A 25,586-nucleotide genomic window follows, 5' to 3' on the forward strand; every position below is an offset into this window, starting at 1 on the left:
TGAAAATAGGCGTGGCTTCACAACATTTTAAAATGGCGGATAATATGCATTAGAAGTCCGACAAGAGTGGATAAAAATTCATTGCTTTAACTAATTATGACAAAAGTAAAGAAAATGTTGAGCAATGATATAAAGTAATGACTTTTCAAATAAGTTACGTTACACGTTATGTTGGCTGACAATTTGTTAGTTACTCTATCCTTATGAACCACATAGAATATCATTACAGCAGTATGTACCGGTAATATATATTTGCTAGCTACCTAACGTTGGTTGGCTACTAATACATCAAACTTGTCAGTATATTAACTATATGCTATCCAACTACCCAACGTTTATTGACTTGATTTTTCATGTAATTCTTAGCTTAGCTAAATGCTATAGTTGTTTTCAATGGACATTGTTAATGTGGGTGGTTCGTAAATTCGCTCTGGCTATCTGCTCCAAAGAAAAGAGAAAGAAAACCTTTAAAAGGGGTTGAATGACCTCTATTCTGACTTCCTGGTGAGGCCTAATCACCCTCACTAGAAAGACAGAAGACATTGGGTGAGATTTAAATGGGATATGTAAACGCTAATAATTAGGAAGAAGTTTATCATTTAACAATAGTCCTATGTGTGATTTGGAAAACGAAAAGGAGAGAGCGCTGCCCTGAGGGACACCTGTCTCTAGTCTATTTTACCATTACCTTATGGGATACAATTATTTCCTTATGGAGTTATAAAGAGTTGTAATTATCTAGTTGTAGTTGTCTTTGAACGAAAACAGGGTTTCCCGGTCGGAATATTATCGCTTTTTATACGAGAAAAATCTAATAAAAATTGATTTTAAACAGCGTTTGACATGCTTCGAAGTACGGTAATGGAATATTTAGAAATGTTTTGTCACGATACGCGTCCGCGCGTCACCGTTCGGATAGTGTCTTGAACGCAAGAACAAAACAGAGGATATTTGAACATAACTATGGATTATTTTGAACCAAAACAACATTTGTGGATGAAGTAGAAGTCCTGGGAGTGCATTCTGACGAAGAACAGCAAAGGTAATCCAATTTTTCTTATAGTAAATCTGAGTTTGGTGAGTGCCAAACTTGGTGGGTGTCAAAATAGCTAGCCCGTGATGGCGAGCTATCTACTCAGAATATTGCAAAATGTGCTTTTGCTGAAAAGCTATTTTAAAATCGGACACCGCGATTGCATAAAGGAGTTCTGTATCTATAATTCTTAAAATAATTGTTATGTTTTTTGTGAACGTTTATCGTGAGTAATTTAGTAAATTCACCGGAAGTTTTCGGTGGGTATGCTAGTTCTGAACGTCACATGCTAATGTAAAAAGCTGGTTTTTGATATAAATATGAACTTGATTGAACAAAACATGCATGTATTGTATAACATAATGTCCTAGGAGTGTCATCTGATGAAGATCATCAAAGGTTAGTGCTGCATTTAGCTGTGGTTTTGGTTTTTGAGAAATTATATGCTAGCTTGAAAAATGGGTGTCTGATTATTTCTGGCTGGGTACTCTGCTGACATAATCTAATGTTTTGCTTTCGTTGTAAAGCCTTTTTGAAATCGGACAGTGTGGTTAGATTAACGAGAGTCGTGTCTTTAAAATGGTGTAAAATAGTAATATGTTTGAGAAATTGAAGTAATAGCATTTCTAAGGTATTTGAATATCGCGGCACGGGATTCCACTGGCTGTTGAGTAGGTGGGACGATTTCGTCCCACATACCCTAGAGAGGTTATACACTATTGGTCAAAAGTTTTAGAACACCTACTCATTCTAGGGTTTTTCTTTATTTTTACTATTTTCTACATTGTAGAATAATAGTGAAGACATCACAACTATGAAATTATACATATGGAATCATGTAATAACCAAAAAAAGTATTAAACAAATCAAAATATACGTTATATTTGACATTCTTCAAATAGCCACCCTTTGCCTTGATGACAGCTTTGCACACTCTTGGCATTCTCTCAACCAGCTTCATGCGGTAGTCACCTGGAATGCATTTCAATTAACAGGTGTGCCTTGTTAGAAGTTAATTTGTGGAATTTCTTTCCTTCTTAATGTGTTTGAACCAATCAATTGTGTTGTGACAAGGTAGGGGTGGTATACAGATGATGGCCCTATTTGGTAAAAAATCAAGTCCATATTATGGCAAGAACAGCTATGATTAAACTGGCTCTCATGAGGACCGCCACAGGAATGGAAAACCCAGAGTTACCTCTGCTGCAGAAGATAGGTTCATTAGAGTTACCAGTCCCAAAAATTGCAGCCCAAATAAATGCTTCACAGAGTTCAAGTTACAGACATCAGGCCTTCATGGTCAAATTGCTTCAAAGAAACCACTACCAAAGGACACCAATAAGAAGAAGAGACTTGCCCGCCAGAAAGGATAGAGGAGGTGTTATGGTGTGGGGGTGCTTTGCTATTGACACTGTCTGTGATTTATTTAGAATTCAAGGCACACTTAACCAGCATGGCTACCACAGCATTCTGCAGCGATATGCCATTCCATCTGGTTTGGGCTTAGTGGGACTATCATTTGTTTTTCAACAGGACAATAACCCAACACACCTCCAGGCTGTGTAAGGGCTATTTTACCAAGAAGGAGAGTGATGAAGTACTGCATCAAATGACTTGGCCTCCACAATCCCATGACTACAACCAAATTGAGGTGGTTTGTGATGAGTCGGACCGCAGAGTGAAGGAAAAGCAGCCAACAAGTGCTCAGCATATGTGGGAACTCCTTCAAGACTGTTAGAAAAGCATTCCAGCTGAAGCTGGTTGAGAGAATGTCAAGAATGTGCAAAGCTGTCATATAAAATAAAATATATTTTGATTTGTTTAACCTGTTTGGGCTAGGGGGCAGTATTGAGAATTTTGGAAAAAATATGTGCCCATTTTTAACTGCCTCCTACACCAACTCAGAAGCTAGGATATGCATATTATTGTTCAGGTTTGGATAGAAAACACTCTGAATTTTCTAAAACTGTTTGAATGGTGTCTGTGAGTATAACAGAACTCCTATGGCAGGCAAAAACCTGACAAGGTTTCATGCAGGAAGTACCCTGTCTGACAAGGAGTCGTGCGTCTTGCATCTGTTTATTGAAAAGTAAGGATCTTAGCTGTAACGTGACAATTCCCAGGGCTCCGATAGGCTCTCAGAACCCGGGAAATACCTGAAGGTTGACGAGGCAGCCTCAGGCTGAAACACATTATCGCCTTTGGTAAGTGGCGGATCAGAGGACCTTTGAATGAGGCGCGTGCACGATTCGCTCCTGAGGAGAAATTTAATTAGGCTGTTTAGGCTCAATGCATATTCCCGGTCGGAATATTATCGCTTTTCTACGAGATAAATGGCATAAAAATTGGTTTTAAACAGCGGTTGACATGCTTCGAAGTACGGTAATGGAATATTTAGACATTTTTTGTCACGCCAATGCGCCATGCGCGAGACCGTGATGTAGCATTCTGATAGTGTCTAGAACTCACGAACAAAACGCCTCTGTTTGGATATAACAATGGATTATTTGGGACCAAACCAACATTTGTTATTGAAGTAGAAGTCCTGGCAGTGTATTCTGACGAAGAACAAGCAAGGTAAGAACATTTTTCTTATAGGAAATGTGATTTTGGTGGAGGCTGACCTGGGTGGGTGTCTAAATAGCTAGCCCTGTGATGCCGGGCTATGTACTTAGATTATTGCAAAATGTGCTTCATCCGAAAAGCTATTTTAAAATCGGACATATCGAGTGCATAGAGGAGTAATGTATCTATAATTCTTAAAATAATTGTTATGCTTTTTGTGAACGTTTATCGTGAGTAATTTAGCAAACTGTTAGTAAATTCCCCGGAAGTTTGCGGGGGTTATGCTTTTTCTGAACGTCACATGCTAATGTAAAAAGCTGTTTTTTTGATATAAATATGAACTTGATTGAACAGACATGCATGTATTGTATAACACAATGTCCTAGGTGTGTCATCTGATGAAGATCATAAAAGGTTAGTGCTGCATTTAGCTGTGGTTTGGGTTTATGTGACATGATATGCTAGCTTGAAAAATGGGTGTCTGATTATTTCTGGCTGGGCACTCTGCTGACATAATCTAATGTTTTGCTTTCGTTGTAAAGCCTTTTTGAAATCGGACAGTGTGGTTAGATTAACGAGATTCTTGTCTTTAAATAGCTGTAAAATAGTCATATGTTTGAGAAATTGAAGTAATAGTATTTCTAACGATTCAAAAATCGCGCCACTGGATTTCAGTGGCTGTTACGTAGGTGGGACGAATTCGTCCCACATGCGCCAGAGAGGTTAACCATTTTTTGGTTACTACATGATTCCATATGTGTTATTTCATAGTTCTACAATGTCAAAAATAGTAAAAATAAAGAAAACCTTTGAATGAGTAGGTGTTCTAAAACTTTTGACCGCTAGTGTATGTATGTTTTTTGCTTATGCAGGCTTGTTGTCTTGTGTGACTTAGCTATACATCTGGGCATACAGATTAGAGCCGGGTGCGACCGCAGTATGCGACATCCCGTTTGTACTAGCTGCAGGAACTCCTCTGTGTGGAATCTTGCAGGAAGGAACACACGATGTTGGCAATGTCTGCTAGCTTAATGTACACAGACAAGCTAAATGCCTTTTATACCCTCTGTTCTCCACCCCTGTTTGCACACATCTGCTAACTTCCACATAGACAAAGAGGTTGGACTTGTCTTTGACAGCTGAGAGCCAACTCTGTTCGTTGGTCCTTAACTATGCATTGTTGAAGTGCATAGTTAACCGCTCCATTTTTGCAAATCTTATAAGTTGTTGTTTGAAGATTCTGCAGTCTCTCTTCCCTGTGAACAGATAAAATACCCTACACCCCTCATTCCTTTCCTGGATTTAGATTTTGTAATTATCCACAATGGCTTTTGTTCGCACCAACAATGTTACCTCCAGCTACTTCCCTCTCCACACGGGGGCCAGCACAAGGTGTTCTTATATACAGACAATCTTCTTTTATACATCTCTAATCAGTGTAGATGAAGGGGAGGAGACAGGTTCATTTTTAAGCCTTGAGCCAATTGAGACATGGATTGTGTATGTGTGCCATTCAGAGGGTGAATGGGCAAGACAAAATATTTAAGTGTTAGGTGCCAGGCACACCGGTTTGAGTGTGTCAAGAACTGCAACGCCGATGGGTTTTTCACACTCAGCAGTTTCACGTGTGTATCAAGAATGGTCCACCACCCAAAGGAAATCCAGCCAACTTGACACAACTGTGGGACGCATTGGAGTCAACATGGGCCAGCATCCCTGTGAAACGCTTTCAACACCTTGTAGAGTCCATGTCCAGACAAATTGAGGCTGTTCTGGGAGCAAAAGGGGGTGCAACTCAATATTAGGAAGGTGTTCCTAATATTTTGTTCTCTCAGTGTATGTGTCTAGATGTATATAAGTCAATGGTGATAATACAGGGTGTGCTAGTAATGGGATCTTACCTGGGGATGCCAAGGAGGTAATCCAACGTGGAGCTGAGCTCCTCCATACTGGTCTGTTCTGTACATAGTGGAATGGTTAGGATCAGCCCACTGCGTCTGTCCTTGCCTCCTGTGAATGTGAAACAACCAGAAAATAAACTCTTAGTCACCTTATGCAGAAATAAAAATGAAATAAATAATTGTATTTCTCATTGAAATAAAATCTATTTTGCAAGAGAGACCTGGTGTATCTTCCGTAGTGTGTGTACCCATTAGTGTACCAGTCACATTGCCATGGTCAGAGGTTCCAAGGCCGTTCTAATCCTAATTCTAAGGTATCTACACGGATTCATTGTACGAGTCATTAACAATGACTCTTCAGAGAATGCACACTAAAAATTGCGTGTAAAATAACAGTCATATAACGGCAGGTTTGGAGAAGGTCAGGCAGAACCAAGTATTATAAGTACGGCCTGTCAAGAATCAACTATTAAAGGAGGAGTAGCGTCTTGTTAACGCCAAGGACAGCTGCAATGATGGTGGGAGCTCTGCCTCTGGGTGCATCCCAAATGGTGCCCTATTTGTGCACTACTTTTGACTCTGATCCAAAAATGTTGAGGACCTCTTAGCCGCAGAGACAAAAGTTTGTTGTTTCCAGCAATTCTAGATATTTTGCAATGGCTTATGCCGTTACCTCCTTTCTAAGTGACTCAAACATTATAACAAAATCTATGGGCACCACATGCCATGACATTTTGGGGAAAAGCAATTCTCCCTGACTCTATTTTTTATTTTGGTGATTATTAGTTCTTAAAGATGATCTTATTTAAAAATATATAGCTCCATTATCTTTTCTATATACTTTATATGTGGTTTTAGTCATTTAAGTTTACACTGAAAATGCTTTACCATCCAAATGAAATAAAATAAAAATACATATATATATATATATATCAAATCAAAGTTTATTTGTCACGTGCGCCGAATACAACAGGTGTAGACCTTACAGTGAGATGCTTACTTACAGGCTTTAACCAATAGTGCAAAAAAGGTGTTAGGTGAACAATAGGTAAGTAAAGAAATAAAACAACAGTAAAAATACAGGCTATATACACTGCGTGCACAATTATTAGGCAAGTGAGTATTCTGATCTTATCATTGTTTCTATTCACATTTTCGAACTCCAAACCATATAAACTTGAATGCTTATTGGATTGAATCATTTTCAGGTGATATGTATTTGTGTAATGAGGGAGGGTGTGGCATAAGTGAATAACACCTTATATCAAGGTGTGCATAATTATTAGGCAGCCTCATTACCTCAGGTAAATTGGGCCAAAAAATAAATTTAACTGACACTGAAAAGCCAAAAATGTAAAATGCCTTTCAGATGGATGCAACACTCTGTAAATAGCTAAACTATTGAGGTGTGACCACCGGACATTCAAACATTTTATTGCGAATCGTCAACGGAAGTGCAAAAAACGCATGGGGAAGAAAAAGGGGCAAATTAACTGCAAAAGACTTGAGAAGAATTAAACGTCAAACTACCAGGAACCCATTATCCTCCAGTGCCACCGTATTCCAGAACTGCAACCTACCTGGAGTGTTCAGAAGTACAAGGTGTCAAGTGCTCAGAGACATGGCCAAGGTCAAGAAGACTGAAACAAGACCACCACTGAATAAGATTCACAAGTTGAAGTGTCAAGATTGGGCAAAGAAATTCCTGAAGACAGATTTTTCAAAGGTTTTATGGACATATGAAATGAAAGTGACTCTTGATGGACCAAATGGATGGGCCCGTGGCTGGATCAGTAATGGACACAGGGCACCACTTTGAGTCAGTTGCCAGCAAGGTGAAGGAGGGGTACTGGTAAGGGCTGCTATCATTGAGGATGAGGTAGTTGAACGTTTTTGGGTTGAAGATGGACTGAAACTCAACTCCCAAACCTACTGCCAGTTTCTGGAAGATTATTTCGTCAAACAGTGGTACAGGAAGAAGTCCTCAGCATTCTAGAAGGTCATGATCTTTATGCAGGACAATGCTCCATCATATGCATCCAAGTACTCCACTGCTAGGCTAGCCAGCAAGGGCCTCAAAGATGCCTGAATAATGACCTGGCCACCTTCCTCACCTGACTTAAATCCTATTGAGAACTTGTGGGCCCTTCTCAAATGTGAGATTTACAGTGATGGAAGACAATACACCTTTTTGAACAGCATTTGGGAGGCTGTGGTTGCTGCTTCAGCGAAAATTGATCATGAACAGATCAAGAAACTGACAGACTCCATGGATGGAAGGCTCATGGCAGTTATTGAAAATAAGGGTGGCTATATTGGTCACTGAATATTTTTGAAAGGCCAAATTGTCATTTTGTGTTACTTATCTGTTACACTTACTCTAAAAATTGAGAATAAACAAATGAGCTGAGAGAAATAATTGTTGTAATTTAGTTGCCTAATAATTCTGCACACTAATAGTTGCCTAATAATTGTGCACACATATATTTCCCTGAGAAAGACAAAACTCACTTTTCCTTTGTTAAACAGGTTTGAGGTTCAATAACATTTTTATTGACTGAGAGCATTGTGTTTGTTCAACAATAAAATTAATCCCGAGGAATACAATAATTGGCTATAAAAGTAGCGAGGCTACATACAGACACCGGTTAGTCGGGCTGATTGAGGTAGTATGTGCATGTAGATATGGTTAAAGTGACTATGCATATATGATGAACAGAGAGTAGCAGTAGCACAAAAGAGGGGTTGGCAGGTGGCGGGTGGCGGGACACAATGCAGATAGCCCGGTTAGCCAATGTGCGGGAGCACTGGTTGGTCGGCCCAATTGAGGTAGTATGTACATGAATGTATAGTTAAAGTGACTATGCATATATGATAAACAGAGAGTAGCAGCAGCATAAAAAGAGGGTTTGGGGAAGGTTGGGGGGGCACACAATGCAAATAGTCTGGGTAGCCATTTGATTACCTGTTCAGGAGTCTTATGGCTTGGGGGTAAAAACTGATGAGAAGCCTTTTTGTCCGAGACTTGGCACTCCGGTACCGCTTGCCATGCGGTAAGTAGAGAGAACAGTCTATGACTGGGGTGGCTGGGGTCTTTGACAATTTTTAGGGCCTTCCTCTGACACCACCTGGTGTAGAGGTCCTGGATGGCAGGCAGCTTTGCCCCAGTGATGTACTGGGCCGTACACACTACCCTCTCTAGTGCCTTGCGGTCAGAGGCCGAGCAATTGCCGTACCAGGCAGTGATGCAACCAGTCAGGATGCTCTCGATGTTGCAGCTGTAGAACCTTTTGAGGATCTCAGGACCCATGACAAATCTTTTTAGTTTCCTGAGGGGGAATAGGCTTTGTCGTGCCCTCTTTACGACTGTCTTGGTGTGTTTGGACCATTCTAGTTTGTTGTTGATGTGGACACAGAGGAACTTGAAGCTCTCAACCTGCTCCACTACAGCCCCATCGATGAGAATGGGGGCGTGCTCGGTCCTCCTTTTCCTGTAGTCCACAATCATCTCCTTAGTCTTGGTTACGTTGAGGGATAGGTTGTTATTCTGGCACCACATGGCCAGGTCTCTGACCTCCTCCATATAGGCTGTCTCGTCGTTGTCTGTGATCAGGCCTAACACTGTTGTGTTGTCTGCAAACTTAATGATGGTGTTGGAGTCGTGCCTGGCCATGCAGTCGTAAGTGAACAGGGAGTAGAGGAGGGGACTGAGCACGCACCCCTGTGGAGCTCCAGTGTTTAGGATCAGCGAGGCAGATGTGTTGCTACCTACCCTCACCACCTGGGGACGGCCAGTCAGGAAGTCCAGGATCCAGTTGCAGAGGGAGGTGTTTAGTCCCAGGATCCTTAGCTTAGTGATTAACTTTGAGGGTACTATGGTGTTGAATGCTGAGCTGTAGTCAATGAATAGCATTCTCACATAAGTGTTCCTTTTGTCCAGGTGGGAAAGGGCAACCAATTGTGCTATTAGAGATTGCATAGAGAGTGCAATAGAGATTGCATCATCTGTGGATCTGTTTGGGCGGTATGCAAATTGGAGTGAGTCTAGGGTTTCTGGGATAATGGTGTTGATGTGAGCCATTACCAACCTTTCAAAGCACTTCATGGCTATGGATGTGAGTGCTACGGGTCTGTAGTCATTTAGGCAGGTTGCCTTTGTGATCTTGGGTACAGGAACTATGGTGGTCTGCTTGAAACACGTTGGTATTACAGACTCAATCAGGGACATGTTGAAAATGTCAGTGAAGACACCTGCCAGTTGGTCAGCACATGCCCGGAGCACACGTCCTGGTAATCTGTCTGGCCCCGCAGCCTTGTGTATGTTGACCTGTTTAAAGTTCTTACTCACGTTGGCTACGGAGAGCGTGATCACACAGTCGCCTGGAACAGCTGATGCTCTCATGCATGCCTCAGTGTTGCTTGCCTCGAAGCAAGAATATAAGTGATATAGCTCGTCTGGTAGGCTCGTGTCACTGGGCAGCTCGCAGCTGTGCTTCCCTTTGTAGTCTGTAATAGTTTGCAAGCCCTGCCACATAAGACGAGCGTCGGAGCCGGTGTAGTATGATTCAATCTTAGCCCTGTATTGACGCTTTGCCTGTTTGATGGTTCATCGCAGGGCATAGCAGGATTTCTTGTAAGCCTCCGGATTAGAGTCCCGCACCTTGAAAGCGGCAGCTCTACCCTTTAGCTCAGTACGAACGTTGTCTGTAATCCATGGCTTCTGGTTGGGTTATGTACGTACAGTCACTGTGGGGACGACGTCCTCAATGCACTTATTGATAAAGCCAGTGACTGATGTGGTGTTCTCCTCAATGCCATCGGAATAATCCCGGAACATGTCCCAGTCTGTGATAGCAAAACAGTCCGGTAGTTTAGCATCTGCTTCATCTGACCACTTCTTTATAAACCGAGTCACTGGTGCTTCCTGCTTTAATTTTTGCTGGTAAGCAGGAATCAGGAGGATAGAGTTGTGGTCGGATTTACCAAATGGAGGGTGAGGGAGAGCTTTGTACGCGTCTCTGTGTGTGGAGTACAGGTGATTTAGAATTTTTTTCCCTCTGGTTGCACATTTAACATGTTGATAGAAATTTGGTAGAACTGATTTAAGTTTCCCTGCATTAGGAGTGCCGCCTCTGGGTGAGTGGTTTCCTGTTTGCTTATTTCCTTATACAGCTGACTGAGTGCGGTCGTTGTGGCAGCATCTGTCTGTGGTGGTAAATAAACAGCCACGAAAAGGATAGCTGAAAACTCTCTAGGCAAGTAGTGTGGCCTGCAATTTATCACAATATACTCTATTCTCTTCAGGCGAGCAAAATCTAGAGACTTCCTTAGATTTCGTGCACCAGCTGTTGTTTACAAATATTCACAGACCGCCCCCCCCCTCGTCTTACCGGAGTGTGCTGTTCTATCTTGCCGGTGCAGCGTATATCCTGCTAACTGAACATCCAGGTCGTCATTCAGCCACGATTCCGTGAAACATAGGATATTACAGTTTTGATGTCCCGTTGGTAGGATATTCGTGATCGCACCTCGTCTAATTTATTGTCCAATGATTGCATGTTGGCGAGTAGTATTGACGGTAACGGCAGCTTTCCCAGTCTCCTTCTCCGGGTCCTGACCAGGCATCCGGCTCTTTGTCCTCTGTACCTCCATTGCTTCCTCTTGCAAATAACGGGGATGTCGGTCCTGTGGGGTGTTTGGAGAATGTCTTGTGCATCGTCTTTGTTGTAGAAAAAATCTTTGTCTAACCCGAGGTGAGTGATCGCTGTCCTGATATCCAGAAGCTCTTTTCTGCCGTAAGATACGGTGGCAGAAATATTATGTACAAAATAAGTTACAAAAAAAAAATAACACATAATAGCACAATTGGTTGGGCGCCGTTAAACTGCTGCCAATATATATTTTATCAAATATATATATATATATATATATACAGTTCCAGTCAACAGTTTGGACACACATACTCATTCAAGGGTTTGAAATGTATTTTATATTTGAGATTCTTCAAAGTAGCCACCCTTTGCCTTGATAACAGCTTTGCACACTTGGCATTCTCTCAAACAGCTTCATGAAGAATGTTTTTCCAACTGTCTTGGAGTTCTCACAAATGCTGAACACTTGTTGGCTGCTTTTCCTTCACTCTGCGGTCCAACTCATCCTAGACCATCTCAAATGTGTTGAGGTTCGGTGATTGTGGAGGCCAGGTCATCTAATGCAGCACTCCATCTCTGTCCTTAGTCGCTGCAGAATGCTGTGGTAGCCATGCTGGTTACGTGTGCCTTAAATTCTAACTAAATCACTGACAGTGTCACCAGCAAAGCACCCTCACACCATCACACCTCCTCGTCCGTGTATCACGGTGGGAACCACTCATGCGGAGATCATCCATTCACCTACTCAGCGTCTCACAAAGACACGGCGTTTGGAACCAAATATCTCTAATTTATATTCATCAGGCCAAAGAACAGATTTCCACCGGTCTAATGTCCATTGCTCATGTTTCTTGGCCCAACCAAGTCTCTTCTTATTATTGGTGTCCTTTAGTAGTGGTTTCTTTGCAGAAATTCAACCATGAAGGCCTGATTAACTCAGTCTCCTCTGAACAGGTGATGTTGAGATGTGTCTGTTACTTGAACTCTGTGAAGCATTTATTTGGGCTGCAGTTAACTCTAATGAACTTATCCTCTGCAGCAGAGGTAATTCTGGGTCTTCCTTTCTTATTGCGGTCCTCATGAGAGCCAGTTTCATCATAGCGCTTCATGGTTTTTGCAACTGCACTTGAAGAAATGTTGAAAGTTCTTGACATTTTCAGGATTTACTGACCTTCATGTCTTAAAGTAATGATGGACTGTTGTTTCTCTTTGCTTATTTGAGCTGTTCATGCCATAATATGGACTTGGTCTTTTACCAAATAGGGCTATCTTCTGTATACCGCCTAGGGCTGGGCGATAAATCAATATCAATAATTATCGAGGTAATTACTTCCCTCAATGGCGATATAAAACGTTTAGATTCATTTTCAATAATGTCGATATAGAATAGGTACAGCAGTCCATTTCACCTCTGACGCAGCAGGAACGTGCGGAGAAGTGACAATATGCACATAGAGAGGTATACGCCCACTAAAAACCACTTAGCACATTGAGTGATGGAGTAGCCACTATTAACCACGAAACTTGAGTGATGTAGGTGAAAACAGTGGCAGTGATAGCCATGGAGAAGGAGAATAAATTATTGATAAAAAGGGTTAAACTGTTTCAGTAATTTGGAAGTGGTTTGGCTTTTTGAAGTCCGACAAAGAGCAGAGCAATGTTCGGTGCAAATCGTTCCGTAGACAGGTGGCTAAGTTTGGTAATACGACAAACCTTTTTCAACATCTGAAGCAAAATCACTATATGGAACATGCAGGAAGTTTGAGTTTGCGCCACGGTATTGATAAACGCCCCTCAAGCAACAGCCAATCTAGGGATGTTTGCCCGAAGCAGCCAACACTGACAGAAATATGCCCTACAAGCAAACATCGAAAAGACAAAGACATCACAAAGACATCACATGCTACCAATTAGCACAGTCGAAAAGGAAGGTTTCAAGAGGCTTATCAATTTAATTGACCCTAGGTGCGTGCTCCCTGGCCACAAACATGGAACAATTTTCCTTAAAGTATAAATGTAACTTTTATTTAACTAGGCAAGTCAGTTAAGAACAACTTCTTATTTACAATGACGGACTATCAGGGAACAGTGGGTTAACTGCCTTGTTCAGGGGTAGAACGACAGATTTTTACCTTGTCAGCTCGGGGATCCTTGTTCCAAGATGGCGTAGCAGTTCAGACGTCTTTGTCTTGTCGTGTCCCGTGTATAGATATTTTTTTCCCTTCGTATATATTTCGTATATATTTTTTTATATTTTTAACCTCAGTTTCAACATACTCTCCTGAAAACCCGCCTCACCAAATTGAAGCTGGCTAGCCAGCTAACTAGCTATTAGCTAGTAGTCAGTTAGCCACTGATAGCGGTCATCAGCTAACCTTAGCCCGGTCAACTCCTGCCAGTCTGCACAGCGCGATTCAACCCAGCGCGTACCAGACTGCTTTTTCTCCACATCTCCGGTTTCCTACTGCAGGTCTACTCCCTAGCTAACATCTCTGTCCTGAAGCAAGCACCAGTGAGCCTGGAACTAGACTCGTGCTAGGCCCATCTCCCGGCTAGCTGAAGCAGTCCATCAGCCACTCCTTGGGCTACAAAACATATTTGCACACACTGTATATAGATTTTTTCTATTGTGTTATTGACTGTACATTTGTTTATTCCATGTGTAACTCTGTGTTGTTCTTTGTGGCGCACTGCTTTGCTTTATCTTGGCAAGGTCGCAGTTGTAAATAAGAACTTGTTCTCAACTGCCCTACCTGGTTAAATAAAGGTGAAATAAAAAAAATCGATTTAGCAACCTTTCAGTTACTGTCCCAACGCTCTAACCACTACGCAACCTGCCTAGTGGTTTGTTCAGGCATTAGGCATTCTTGAGTCTGAAGCAGATACGTACCTTTTAAACATTATTTTTTTAATATCGTGATAATTATCGTTATCGAATGAAAAAATATATAGATATCGTGATAATTTGCCATATCGCCAAGCCCTAATACCGCCCCTACCTTGTCACAACACAACTGATTGGCTCAAATGCATTAGAAGGAAAGAAATTCCATAGTTAACAAGGCATACCTGTTAATTAAAATGCATTCCAGGTGGCCACCTCATGAAGCTGGTTGAGAGAATGCCAAGAGTGTGCAAAGCTGTCATCAAGGCACAGGGTGGCTACTTTGAAGAATCTCAAATATAAAACATATTTTGATTTGTTTAACACTTTATTGCTTACTAGATTATTCCATATGTGTTATTTCATAGTTGTGATGTCTTCACAATTATTCTACAATGTAGAAAATAGTAAAAAATAAAGAAAAACCCTGGAATGAGTAGGTGTGTCCAAACTTTTGACTGGTACTATATATACATATATACACTGCTCCAAAAAATAAAGGGAACACTTAAACAACACAATGTAACTCCAAGTCAATCACACTTCTGTGAAATCAAACTGTCCACTTAGGAAGCAACACTGATTGACAATAAATTTCACATGCTGTTGTGCAAATGGAATAGACAACAGGTGGAAATTATAGGCAATTAGCAAGACACCCCCAATAAAGGAGTGGTTCTGCAGGTGGTGACCACAGACCACTTCTCAGTTCCTATGCTTCCTGACTGATGTTTTGGTCACTTTTGAATGCTGGCGGTGTATTCACTCTAGTGGTAGCATGAGACGGAGTCTACAACCCACACAAGTGGCTCAGGTAGTGCAGTTCATCCAGGATGGCACATCAATGCGAGCTGTGGCAAGAAGGTTTGCTGTGTCTGTCAGCGTAGTGTCCAGAACATGGAGGCGCTACCAGGAGACAGGCCAGTACATCAGGAGACGTGGAGGAGGCCGTAGGAGGGCAACAACCCAGCAGCAGGACTGCTACCTCCGCCTTTGTGCAAGGAGGAGCAGGAGGAGGACTGCCAGAGCCCTGCAAAATGACCTCCAGCAGGCCACAAATGTGCATGTGTCTGCTCAAACGGTCAGAATCAAACTCCATGAGGGTGGTATGAGGGCCCGACGTCCACAGGTGGGGGTTGTGCTTACAGCCCAACACCGTGCAGGACGTTTGGCATTTGCCAGAGAACACCAAGATTGGCAAATTCGCCACTGGCGCCCTGTGCTCTTCACAGATGAAAGCAGGTTCACACTGAGCACATGTGACAGACGTGACAGAGTCTGGAGACGCCATGGAGAACGTTCTGCTGCCTGCAACATCCTCCAGCATGACCGGTTTGGCGGTGGGTCAGTCATGGTGTGGGGTGGCATTTCTTTGGGGGGCCGCACAGCCCTCCATGTGCTCGCCAGAGGTAGCCTGACTGCCATTAGGTACCGAGATGAGATCCTCAGACCCCTTGTGAGACCATATGCTGGTGCGGTTGGCCCTGGGTTCCTCCTAATGCAAGACAATGCTAGACCTCATGTGGCTGGAGTGTGTCTGCAGTTCCTGCAAGAGGAAGGCATTGATGCTATGGACTGGCCCGCCCGTTCCCCAGACCTGAATCCAATTGAGCACATCTGGGACATCATGTCTCGCTCCATCCACCAACGCCACGTTGCACCACAGACTGTCCAAGAGTTGGCGGATGCTTTAGTCCAGGTCTGGGAGGAGATCCCTCAGGAGACCATCTCATCAGGAGCATGCCCAGGCATTGTAGGGAGGTCATACAGGCATGTGGAGGCCACACACACTACTGAGCCTCATTTTGACTTGTTTTAAAGACATTACATCAAAGTTGGATCAGCCTGTAGTGTGGTTTTCCACTATCCAGATCTCCATGGGTTGATAAATTGGATTTCCATTGATTATTTTTGTGTGATTTTGTTGTCAGCACATTCAACTATGTAAAGAAAAAAGTAGTTAATAAGATTATTTCATTCATTCAGATCTAGGATGTGGTATTTTAGTGTTCGCTTTATTTTTTTGAGCACTGTATATATATATATATATATATATATATATATATATATATATATATATAGATATATATATATTGGACTCCAGTTTAGCTGACTCCTTTTGGAGAAGTCATTAGCCGAGGGGTTCAAATACTTTTTCCAACCTACACTGTGAATGTTTAAATGGTGTATTCAATATACACAACAAAAGTACAATAATTTGTGTGTTATTAGTTTAAGCACACTGTGTTTGTCTATTGTTGTGACTTAGATGAAGATCAGATCACATGTTATGACCAATTTATGCAGAAATCCAGGTAATTCCAAAGGGTTCACATACTTTTTCTTGTCACTATATATCGGTTTTTTTCATCATATTTTTTGGAGAGGCGAAAGGGGAAACACTGATTACAGTTGTTTGTCCCTCTTGGAAAAGGAGGACCGAGCACGCCCCCATTCTCATCGACGGGGCTGTGGTGGAGCAGGTTGAGAGCTTCAAGTTCCTTGGCGTCCACATCACCAACAAGTTAACATGGTCCAAGCACACCAAGACAGTCATGAAGAGGGCACAACAAAACCTATTCCCTCTCAGGAGACTGAAAAGATTTGGCATGGGTCCTCAGATCCTCAAAAAGTTCTACAGCTGCACCATCGAGAGCATCCTGACAGGTTGCATCTCACTACCTAGTATGGCAACTGCTCGGCCTACGACCGCAAGGCACTACAGAGGGTAGGTAGTGCGTACGGCCCAATACATCACTGGGGCCAAGCTTCCTGCCATCCAGGATCTCTATACCACGCAGTGTCAGAAGAAGTCCCTAAAAATTGTCAAAGACTCCAGCCACCCTAGTCATAGACTGTTCTGTCTGCTACCACACGGCAAGCGGTACCGGAGCGCCAAGTCTAGAGGCTGCTAAACAGCTTCTACCCCCAAGCCATAATACTCCTGGACATCTAATCAAATGAATACCCAGACTATTTGCATTGCCACCCCCCCTTTAACGCTGCTGCTACTCTCTGTTATTATCTATGCATAGTCACTTTAATAACTCTACCTACATGTACATACTACCTCAATTACCTCGACTAACCGGTGCCCCCGCACATTGACTCTGTACCGGTACCCCCTGTATATAGCCGTGCTATTGTTATTATTAATTGTTTGTTACTTTTATTTCTTAATTTATTTTAGGTATTTTTCTTAAAACTGCATTGTTGGTTAAGGGATTGTAAGTAAGCGTTTCACTGTGAGGTCTACACCTGTTGTATTCGACATATGTGACACACAATTTGATTTGATTTGAATAGTCCGAATGAATCTAACATAAATCTAGAAATCTGTTATAAATTTTGACGTTTTTGCAGAAGAGGTCTTTAGCTAAGATGTTGGGTGTAGTACTTTTCAAGTGAAAAAATGTGCATGAAAACTAGTAGTGCACTGCAGACAGTAGGGTCTCGTTGCTGCTGAGCTCTCTAATCTCTCTCGTTGAATGACAGCAAACACTTCATTGAAGAATCCCGTCCTTAGTTCCCACCCCTACAGCTACCGAACTACGACATGCCTCAAGAAAAACTGTGAGCGTGAACAGCCAAAAAACACCCTGCCGAACACCAAAACTAACAAAAAGGCCCATAAAATGCTCTCATTTCTCATAACATATCTGTATAATTGTGAGGGGGATGAACCACATGTCAAGGCGAAAATGGTAAAAGCAACAACTCTTGTTCTCATCAAAGTTAGTTTAGTGTCCACTATGAGTCAGTGATGTAAAAGCAATAGCTCTTTGTCAAAGTTAGTCTTCTGTCAAGCCAGTGTGAGTCAGTCAGCGGTATAGTCATGTACATACACTTGATGACTAGAGAAGTAAAAGCAACTCCTCATCAAAGTTAGTCTTCTGTCAAGCCAGAGTGAGTCAGGCAGTAACCTTGTCACAACACTTCCCTGAATGAAAAGCAGCAGCTTTGTTCATTGTTTTTCTTTTATATGTGTAAGAGTCTAAACACGGGAAACCACATGATTGAGTGTTGTGATTTTCCTGAAACAATTATGCGTCTGTTTGAGACCTTTTCCAGTCTGGAAATAACAACAAAACAATTTTAAACTAGCAGAAGTCTTTATTTAACGCTCACTGGCAAATGTTGAAGTATTCAAACATTTATGTCTAAACTATTATTTTGCCAAAATTAGAAACTCAATCTCAAGAGAAACCCCATTCACTCTCTAAAGAAATCAGTGTGAAGTATATAACGTACAGCAGCTCAATCCAAAACATTGTTATCTTAGTAGCAAACAAGATAATAATAGCTATTACCATCAAAACAAATTATATATTGTCAATATTTGTGAACTGAACTATTAGCTTTCATTAGACTTTCAGTGTCACAAGTAGAATAAAGATATATTCTATTCTAATGCCACAAGCCTTCGTTTTGTTGTGTATCTAGCGCCTGGTAAGTCAGTGAGACCTTCAACAGTATTCTGAACACTCAGCATCTCTGGAGAGTCCCTCTCTGATGCAGTCCTGATGCCGTGACCTTCAAATCAGAGTCATCAACATGATGAGAAAACTGATTCGGACAGCAGGCAGGGCAGCACAGGCCATTATCATTCACCTTCATCACAACACACTGCCTGCCAGCACCAAGAGTAGAGAGGGATATTTATCAGACCACCAAGGACTAGCTACTACACTCCTAGACCAAGAACTACTGCACTACACTACACTCCCTTCAGAGGCTAGAGAGGGAGGAGGACACATCAATACCACTGCAACTTCAAATGGTTGTGCCCTTGTACAACTATGATGATTAAACAACGTGATGAAAGTGAGAGTTAGATGTGTGGTACACATAAAGCTTGACAATCCTGGGATTTATATGAGCCTGCAAGTGTATTTTTTTGTCTACTCTGCCTGCCTTCTACTTCTTTGATAATGCTCACTCTCACTGCTGTACTGTTATTTCACTGACTGGAATTGTTCAATAAGAAACACAGAAAGTTCTTGGGCCAGTTGCATGAGCTAGGATCAACGCATAGTAGTAATACTATAATTACTAATAGTAATTAGTGGATGTGACACTACTTTTGGGCATTTCTATTTAAAGATGATCACTGGTAATGTTACAATGTTACAATGTAAATGCAGTGCAGGCCATTTTTGACTGATTGGAGCATGTTATTACCTGACAAGAAGGCTAGGCGTTTCTTCAGAATGGGCAGTATGTTGGTGGCATCCATCCTGGCAAGTTCCGCCCTTCAGTCTGAAAAGTAAAGATGTAGGTATAGCAAAGCAGGTGACGCACATAATAATAATGACATTATCACACACACACACACACACACACACACACTCACACTCACACACACACACACACACACACACACACACACACACACACACACACACACACACACACACACACACACACACACACACACACACACACACACACACACAACATAACATTTACAACGGTGATCACTTTGTCTACGAAAAGCCAACTGATACATTGAAAAGCCAAGATGATTTACCTTCCTAGAAATCACAGGTACCTCCTTCAAACCTTTCCTTCTGGGCCCATGTTCTGTAATGAGGACAAAGAGATAAGAACAAGTCAACACTACAGATAAGTTGCAACTAGCTCAATATTGACAATCATATTGACAAACGAATCATCCCCTAATGTGGAATCAAGACATACCGTATTACTTTGTGAGATCAAAACAATCTCCAGGCACTTAGGTAGGCTACAGTATCAAGTTATGAAGTAGGAAGAAGGAAGTGTAAGTGTTCTGTTCTATTGTATTCCGTTAGCATCAAATACACTAATAAACTTACTTGATTCTGCTAAACAAGCGGGGGGAGGATTACCCATTTGGGCTGTTATCAATAACATGTCTTGTCTTCACTGAACTGAATGATACACAAACCACTGCAGTACATCATCATATCCTTTCGGTCAAATCTGTTTTTATCCCAAAGACTGCAGAATGATAGATTTACATGGTTGCTGGCCAAATCAGTGTCAGGAAACATTTGAAACCCATTAGTAGATTGAAATGCAGCAAACTCTGACTTACTGCACAGTACTGAGCCACCCACTGGCATATTATCATAGATTACATGCCAAATGACACCCTATGGGTCCTGGTCAAAAGTAGTGCACTATATAGGGAATAGGGTACCATCTGGGATGAAGACCTGTTTTACTGTACCTTCTTCTCTCTAACTTGCATGTAGCCTAGTTTAATTTTGGGTTCATCCAGACTACAGTTATCAAACCACTATCACCATTAATAATGAAATAACCTTGTCCTTGTGTCATATATTATTAGAGAAAGTTGGGTTTGCTTTTCTTCCTGGAAAGTTAGTGTCTGAGCTAATATATCTAGATCAAATATGTGCATGATGTGTAAAGTGTGTTGACTGCCAGAGGCTACTGTAATTAGCAGTGGTGTAAAGTATTTAAATAAAAATACTTTAAAGTACTACTTAAGTAGTTTTTTGGGGTATCAGTACTTTTCTTTACTATTTATATTTTTGGCAACTTTTACTTTAACTTCACTACATTCCTAAAGAAAAGAATGTACTTTTTACTCCATACATTTTCCCTGACACCCAAAAGTAGTCATTACATGTTGACAGGTGGTCCAATTCACACACTTATCAATAGAACATCCCTGGTCATCCCTACTACCTCTGGTCTGGCGGACTCACTAAACACAAATGCTTTGTTTGTAAATTATATCTGTTGCTGTGTGCCCCTGGCTATCCCTTAATTAAAAAAAAAAAAACATACAAATTGTGTAGTCTGGTTTGCTTAATATAAGGAATTTGAAATGATTTATACTTTTACTTTTGATACTTAAGTACATTTTAGCAATTCCATTTACTTTTGATACTTAAGTAGATTTAAAACCAAATACTTTTAGACTTTTACTCAAGTAGTGTTTTACTGGGTGACTGTCACTTTTACTTGAGTCATTTTCTATTAAGGTATCCTTACTAAGTATGACAATTGAGTAATCTCACTCATATTCTCATACTCCAAGAATAAATAGTTATTCCTATTTGGAGGCTGTAATTGATGACAATAACAATGCTTCTTATTTTGATAAAAGGCATAATATTGTCAATTTGAATATTAGACTGCTACCAAAGCATTGATAATAGTTTTCCTTGCGTTCAAAGGTTGGCTACAGTAATTCGATAATGATGACATTTTCAATGACATTACCAATGGCCACGACGCATTGGCTAGGTATGAAAGGGGCGTTTAGGAGGGTAGGCAATAATAAGCATGGTTGAGAATAAACAGACATACATTTTCTTACATTTAGGTTCAATTGCAAGTTTCGATATTAGGCTATCCTTATTTGTTGGTAGATCACTGTACAATGGTTTTATAGCCAGGCACACAGCTATAGCCACGAGACAAAAGCCCTGAAATCGAAGGACCCACCTCCATGGCCTGTTCATCGCTCGAGCTCGTTTCGTAAATTCTATAATGTAAGACCCTCTTCATGATGTATGAAATGTATGATGATATAGCTACACATTTGCTCACCCGTGCTGAATAAGAAGCAGTAGCAGTATCAGTGTAGCAGTAGCACGAGGTTTTCCCCCAACAACTGGCTAGTGGCTACACAACCAATAGAAGCAATAAAACACTGTTGCATTAGACTAGGCTATTGCAGACACAATGACATTGAATCCCGCTCTAACCGTGTTCCCGTTATAATCCTTGATAATGGTGCATTGTAACGACCGAAGGGACGATTTCGTTCTTACCTCAGACGAAACAGGACGAAGTATGTACCGTTACACGATGTTGAATCAATCAATGTAGTTTGTAGGAGGAGCAGCAGGAGGCAGCTGTTTCAAGTGAAAAATCGCAATTTTTATCTGACCGAGTTCCACAGATTTTTGTTGGACTGTTAGCTTACGCGATCACATCTATGTGATCACATCTTTCAAGGCTTTAGATGCCGTTATAAAAATGGTATGCTCAAAAGTTACAACTCAGCCATATCGACACTGGATTTGCTATTGAAATATGGTTTGTTTTCAGGGGGCTGGACTTTTACTACAGAGGCCACTCCCAAACGGACAGTCTCTGCCCGGTAGAAACGGATTCAATGAGCCGTTTTCCATTCAAATGAAAAATATGGAAACTGTCAGATTTTTTTATTTATAAAACATTACTTTTTATTATCATATATAATGACAGTGAGGGTAAAACATTTTATTGTTTAAAAAAGGAAGATTGAAGTCAAACGTGTAGTTGTTACATAAACATGTTATGTTAGATGTTTTATAAAGCTATACGTTATAACATGTTTAGAAACATTTTATTATTATTTAAGAGACAGTAGGCTAGGTAACGCTACCCTAAAATGGTCTATAAATAGTTTATAAACTGTTAACTAGGCTTATACGTTTATGGATAGTTTATACAGCTGTAATAAACAGTAGGCAAGGTAACTATAGTCACTATTTTAATTATTATTCATGTGTTCATTCATGTGTAATTGTGTATTTGTTATTTAGATGCAACTGATGAAGATAAGAAACACACAAATAAGTATGTTCTCTGATAAATGCAGAAAATGTATGTTTTGAAAATTTCCTCCCAAGTCAACAATCAAACTAATTTCCAACAATAGACTTTGTATATGGTCCCTTAATTTAAATTCGTTACATGTTTAATATGTGTTTTCTATAGTAATGAGGTGTGCAGCGTATTTAGGATTATTGTGTCTCTGAAGAACCACTAGATGTCTCTGCCTTTCTATTCAAAGCTGTTATAAAATGTTCCCTGCTCACATTTGCTGACTGCATTCAGCAGTTCTGATTCAGGGCAGGCATGTTTTTATATGACGCAGCATACAACATGTTGACTGTCATCCTGACCCTACGTAGCTAATTTACAAAAACTGCATTAGTGCTTTAAATATTACACTGAGAAAAAAATATAAAAGCAGCATGCAACAATTTCAAAGATTTTAATGAGTTACAGTTCATATAAGGAAATCTGTCAATTTAAATAAATTAATTAGGCCCTAATCTATGGATTTCACATGACTGGAATACAGATATGCATCTGTTGGTCACAGATACCTTAAAAAAAAGCTGACCACCATTTGCCTCATGCAGTGCAACACATCTCCTTCGCATAGAGTTGATCAGGCTGTTGATTATGGCCTGTGGAATTTTGTCCCATGTTGTCCCAAGTGCTCTGGAATGTTGTCCCTAGATATTGGCGGGAACTGGAACACGCTGTTGTACACGTCGATCCAGAGCATCCCAAACATGCTCAATGGGTGAAGTGTCTGGTAAGTATGCAGGCCATGGAAGAACTGGGACATTTTCAGCTTCCAGGAATTGTGTACAGATCCTTGTGACATGGGGCCGTGCATTATCATGCTGAAACATGAGGTGATGGCGGCGGATGAATGGCGCAACAATGGTCCTAAGGATCTCATCACGGCATCTCTGTGCATTCATATTGCCTCCAATAAAATGCAATTGTATTCGTTGTCCGTAGCTTATACCTGCCCATACCATAACCCCACCGCCACCAGGGCCACTCTGTTCACAACGTTGGCATCAGCAAACCGCTCGCCCACATGATTCCCCCGTGAAGAGCACACTTCTCCAGCTTGCCAGTGGCCGTCGAAGGTGAGCATATGCCCACTGAAGTCGCTTACGACGCCGAACTGTAGTCAGGTGAGGACGACGAGCACGCAGCCTGGAGAGGACGACGAGCACGCAGATGAGCTTCCCTGACAGTTTGTTCAGAAATTCTTTGGTTGTGCAAACCCACAGTTTCATCACCTGTCCAGGTGGTTGGTCTCAGACGATCCCGCAAGTGAAGAAGCCGGATGTGTAGATCCTGGGCTGGCGGGATTACACGTGGTCAGTGGTTGTGAGGCCGGTAGGACGTACTGCCAAATTATCTAAAACGACATTGGAGGTTGCTTATGGTAGAGAAATTAACATTACATTATCTGACAACAGATCTGGTGCACATTCCTGCAGTCAGCATGCCAATTGTAATCTCCCTCAAAACGTGAGACATCTTTGGCATTGTGTTGTGTGACAAAACCATATTTTTGAGTGTCCCCAGCACAAGGTAATAATGTGTAATAATCATGCTGTTTAATCAGCTTCTTGATATGTCACACCTGTCAGGTGGATGAATTATCTTGGCAAAGGAAAAATGCTAACTAACAGGGATGTAAAGAAATTTGTTCACAACATTTGAGAGAAGTAAGGTTTTTGTGCGTATGGAACATTTCTGGGATCTTTTCTTTCAGCTCATGAAACATGGGACAAAAACGTTTATATTTGTGTTCATTGTACATCCATATCTATACGATGACTTAGTATTCCAAGTCAAATTGATAAAAAGGGCCATGTGTAACATATGACTGGCTGATTTTGGTAAAGAAACTACTTTGTAGAAAGTACCATTGCGTTCAGTGGTAATGATGAGATGCTGGGCAGTCTGCAATGATTGTGTGGATGAAGGCCTATTCGTACTGTAATTGCTGCCTATCTCCCTATCGACCAAACAGATGGAATGTAAGATGAAGTTGCGTGGGCTGTATGTTTAGCTAAACCTGAAAGAGTCTTAGAGTGCTAAACATAAAATTGTGTTGGCTGTATGTTTAAACCTGACATCGACTCAGAGTGTTAAATGTGGAGGTGTGTTGGCTTTGAGATCAGACAGAGCGACATACTTGGAGGTACTTAGTTATATCAGAGGAGGCAGTAGGCACAACACATATGAGTAATACCTGCCAAGCAAAAAGAAGGCTTTATACAACATTTCTGCACTGAACAGAAAGCCAGGATTATACAGTATATCACTGGATTAGGAGAAGTGTCTAAATATGCAGTGTCAAGAAAATATTTGAGATTCTTGCATCTTTTGATAAAGTAGGTACAGTCCCTATACATGTATCATAATTACAGATATTGGGATCTCTGTCCAATCTACAGTTGAAGTCGGAAGTTTACATACACTTAGGTTGGAGTCATTAATAGTTTTTCAACCACTCCACAAATTTCTTGTTTACAAACGATAGTTTTGGCAAGTCGGTTAGGACATCTACTTTGTGCATGACACAAGTAATTTTCCCAACAATTGTTTACAGACAGATTATTTCACTTATAATTCACTGTATCACAATTCCAGTGGGTCAGAAGTTTACATACACTAAGTTGACTGTGCCTTTAAACAGCTTGGAAAATTCCAGAAAATGATTTCATGGCTTTAGAAGCTTCTGATGGGCTAATTGACATAATCTGAGTCAATTGGAGGTGCACCTGTGGATGTATTTCAAGGCCCACCTTCAAACTCAGTGCCTCTTTGCTTGACATCATGGGAAAGTCAAAAGAAATCAGCCAAGACCTCAGAAAAAAAATTGTAGACCTCCACAAGTCCGGTTCATCCTTGGGAGCAATTTCCAAATGCCTGAAGGTACCACATGACTATATCTTGTGGAAGGTTGAAATAGTATGAATAAATTCATAAAAATAACGCTT

The 25,586-nt window shown here is 41.1% G+C and overlaps 1 protein-coding gene across 3 annotated transcripts in view; it reads right to left on the reverse strand.

Annotated features, from left to right (window-relative positions):
* The window catches only part of LOC115155655 (SEC14 domain and spectrin repeat-containing protein 1), a 70,012-nt gene extending 47,889 nt beyond the window's left edge, over positions 1-22,123 (reverse strand). For 2 of the 3 annotated variants that reach the window (XM_029702505.1, XM_029702503.1), the window contains exons 1-4: positions 21,825-22,123; positions 19,565-19,617; positions 19,216-19,293; positions 5,500-5,608 (exon numbers count right to left, since the gene is read on the reverse strand). In XM_029702505.1, coding sequence (XP_029558365.1) covers positions 5,500-5,608; positions 19,216-19,270 — 164 coding nt within the window. In that variant the 5' untranslated portion in view covers positions 19,271-19,293; positions 19,565-19,617; positions 21,825-22,123. Of the gene's footprint in view, positions 1-5,499; positions 5,609-19,215; positions 19,294-19,564; positions 19,618-21,600; positions 21,777-21,824 lie in introns of those variants that run through there. The other variant, XM_029702504.1, reaches the window with a different exon arrangement.
* Positions 22,124-25,586: the final 3,463 nt, after the last annotated feature.

The sequence above is a fragment of the Salmo trutta genome, chromosome 20 (assembly GCF_901001165.1).
Source record: "Salmo trutta chromosome 20, fSalTru1.1, whole genome shotgun sequence".
In the NCBI taxonomy this organism is placed as follows: domain Eukaryota; kingdom Metazoa; phylum Chordata; class Actinopteri; order Salmoniformes; family Salmonidae; genus Salmo; species Salmo trutta.